The 1,619-nt window shown below is 48.2% G+C and overlaps 1 protein-coding gene across 1 annotated transcript in view; it reads left to right on the top strand.

The window, feature by feature from the left end:
- Positions 1-104: 104 nt before the first annotated feature.
- Positions 105-1,619, top strand: part of LOC105538291 (nephrin-like) — a gene marked incomplete at both ends in the record, with an annotated part of 8,850 nt that continues 7,335 nt past the window's right edge. Inside the window, 2 exons of the mRNA XM_011978103.1 lie at positions 105-293; positions 1,502-1,617. Coding sequence (XP_011833493.1) covers positions 105-293; positions 1,502-1,617 — 305 coding nt within the window. The remainder of the gene's footprint in view (positions 294-1,501; positions 1,618-1,619) is intronic.

Here is a 1,619-nt window from a genome sequence, read left to right as displayed (position 1 = left end):
GGTCTGACCCTCACATGTGAGGCCTTCAGTGAAGCCTTCACCAAGGAGACCTTCAAGAAGTCGCTCACCCTGAACGTAAAATGTGAGTGTCTGCCCTTGCCCAGCAATGCCCCCAAGCCTCAGGACCCAGCCCAGAGAAAAAGTCACTCTTCCTGCCACTCCTCTCAGATCCCGCCCAGAAACTGTGGATTGAGGCTGCCCCAGAGGGGCAGAAGCTCCGGGCTGGGACCCGGGTGAGGCTGGTGTGTTCGGCCATCGGGGGCAACCCAGAGCCCTCCCTCACATGGTACAAGGTTGGTGCCGCGCCAGGGCTATGGGGGTGGCCAGGAATGTGGGGGAAGGACCAGGCCCCCTTCTTTCCTTGAGAATCTTGGGCAATCTTGGAAAAAGATTAAATTTCTTGAAAAGTACTAGAGATTCTGAGGTTTGGCAGGGAATCAGGAAAGACACAAATGCCATGAGAATTAAATGGAATCCTAGGAAAATTCTGGGGAAACAGTGAGAATTCTAGAATAAAAATTGGAATTCTGAATCAAGATTAGGTATTCTAGAGAAAAGGTAATTTTGTTAAAATTATGGAAAATTCTAGTGATATATCTCAGAATTCAGGTGAAATGTCAGGAATTTTAGGGAAAGACTTGAATCCCAGAAAAAAAGAAAAAGAAAAAGAAAATTTGGAGAAAAGCTAGTAATTCCACAGACTATCCAAAATTCATTAGTATTAAATCGAATTCTTGGGATTTGGAGGTAAGACAATGAAATTTCATTAAAATGAAAGAGAAGCCTAATTCTAGGAAGATCCTGGGAAGTTAGGGAGCTAGTTGAAAATTTTGGGGGGAAAGACTAGGAATTATAGAAATGATAATGGAATTTCATTTTAATAGGATGGAATTCTGGGGAAGTGCTGAGAATCTGGTCAATATAAAGGAATCTGTTAAAAGACTGGGATTATAAGATATATCGGGAACGATTCAGAATCTATGGAAAGTATAATTTGTGCAGCAGCAACAATTAAAAAAAAAAAGTCTATGGAAAGGCACTGGAATTAAGGAAAATTTCAAAGGAAATCTTTGGGGACATTGGGAATTTTAAGAAAAGGAACTGAGGTATTCTGGGAAAGGCCTGGGAATTTCAAGGGAGTTTCCTGCACGTGGTGTTGGTTAAACAGAGCAGAAACAGATTTTGAGGAGTGCGCTGAGGGCCTGCAGGTGGCTGCAGAGGCGGAGCGGGGGTTGGGTGTGGTGCAGAAGGCGGATTCAGAGCCCCAAAACTGCCGTGCACAGGGATCCGGGGAGGCGGGAGAGACTCCAGGGCGGGGGTCACTCAGTTCCACTCCCCAGTGCTTTGCCCTAAGGGGGTGGCGCTGATGGGGGTGTTTCTCCGTATTACCAAAAGTCTTTGTCTGGGCTGGCGGCACCAACCCAGTGGGCAGGGTGTGGGAGTTGGGGTTTGGTGGAAGCAGCAGAACTGCCTGCGGCCTCCTGTCACTCCCGCCCCATAGGATTCGCGCACCGTGACTGAGTCGCGGCTGCCGCAGGAGCCGTGGCGCATGCAGCTCCGCAACGTGGAGAAATCTGGGAGCACCTTCTCCCGAGAGCTGGTGCTGGTCACAGGGCCGT

This window comes from Mandrillus leucophaeus, unplaced genomic scaffold, assembly GCF_000951045.1.
Source record: "Mandrillus leucophaeus isolate KB7577 unplaced genomic scaffold, Mleu.le_1.0 Scaffold1899, whole genome shotgun sequence".
NCBI classification, from domain to species: domain Eukaryota; kingdom Metazoa; phylum Chordata; class Mammalia; order Primates; family Cercopithecidae; genus Mandrillus; species Mandrillus leucophaeus.
The sequence above is the reverse complement of the archived record's forward strand: the minus strand, read 5'-3'. Positions and strand labels throughout refer to the sequence as shown.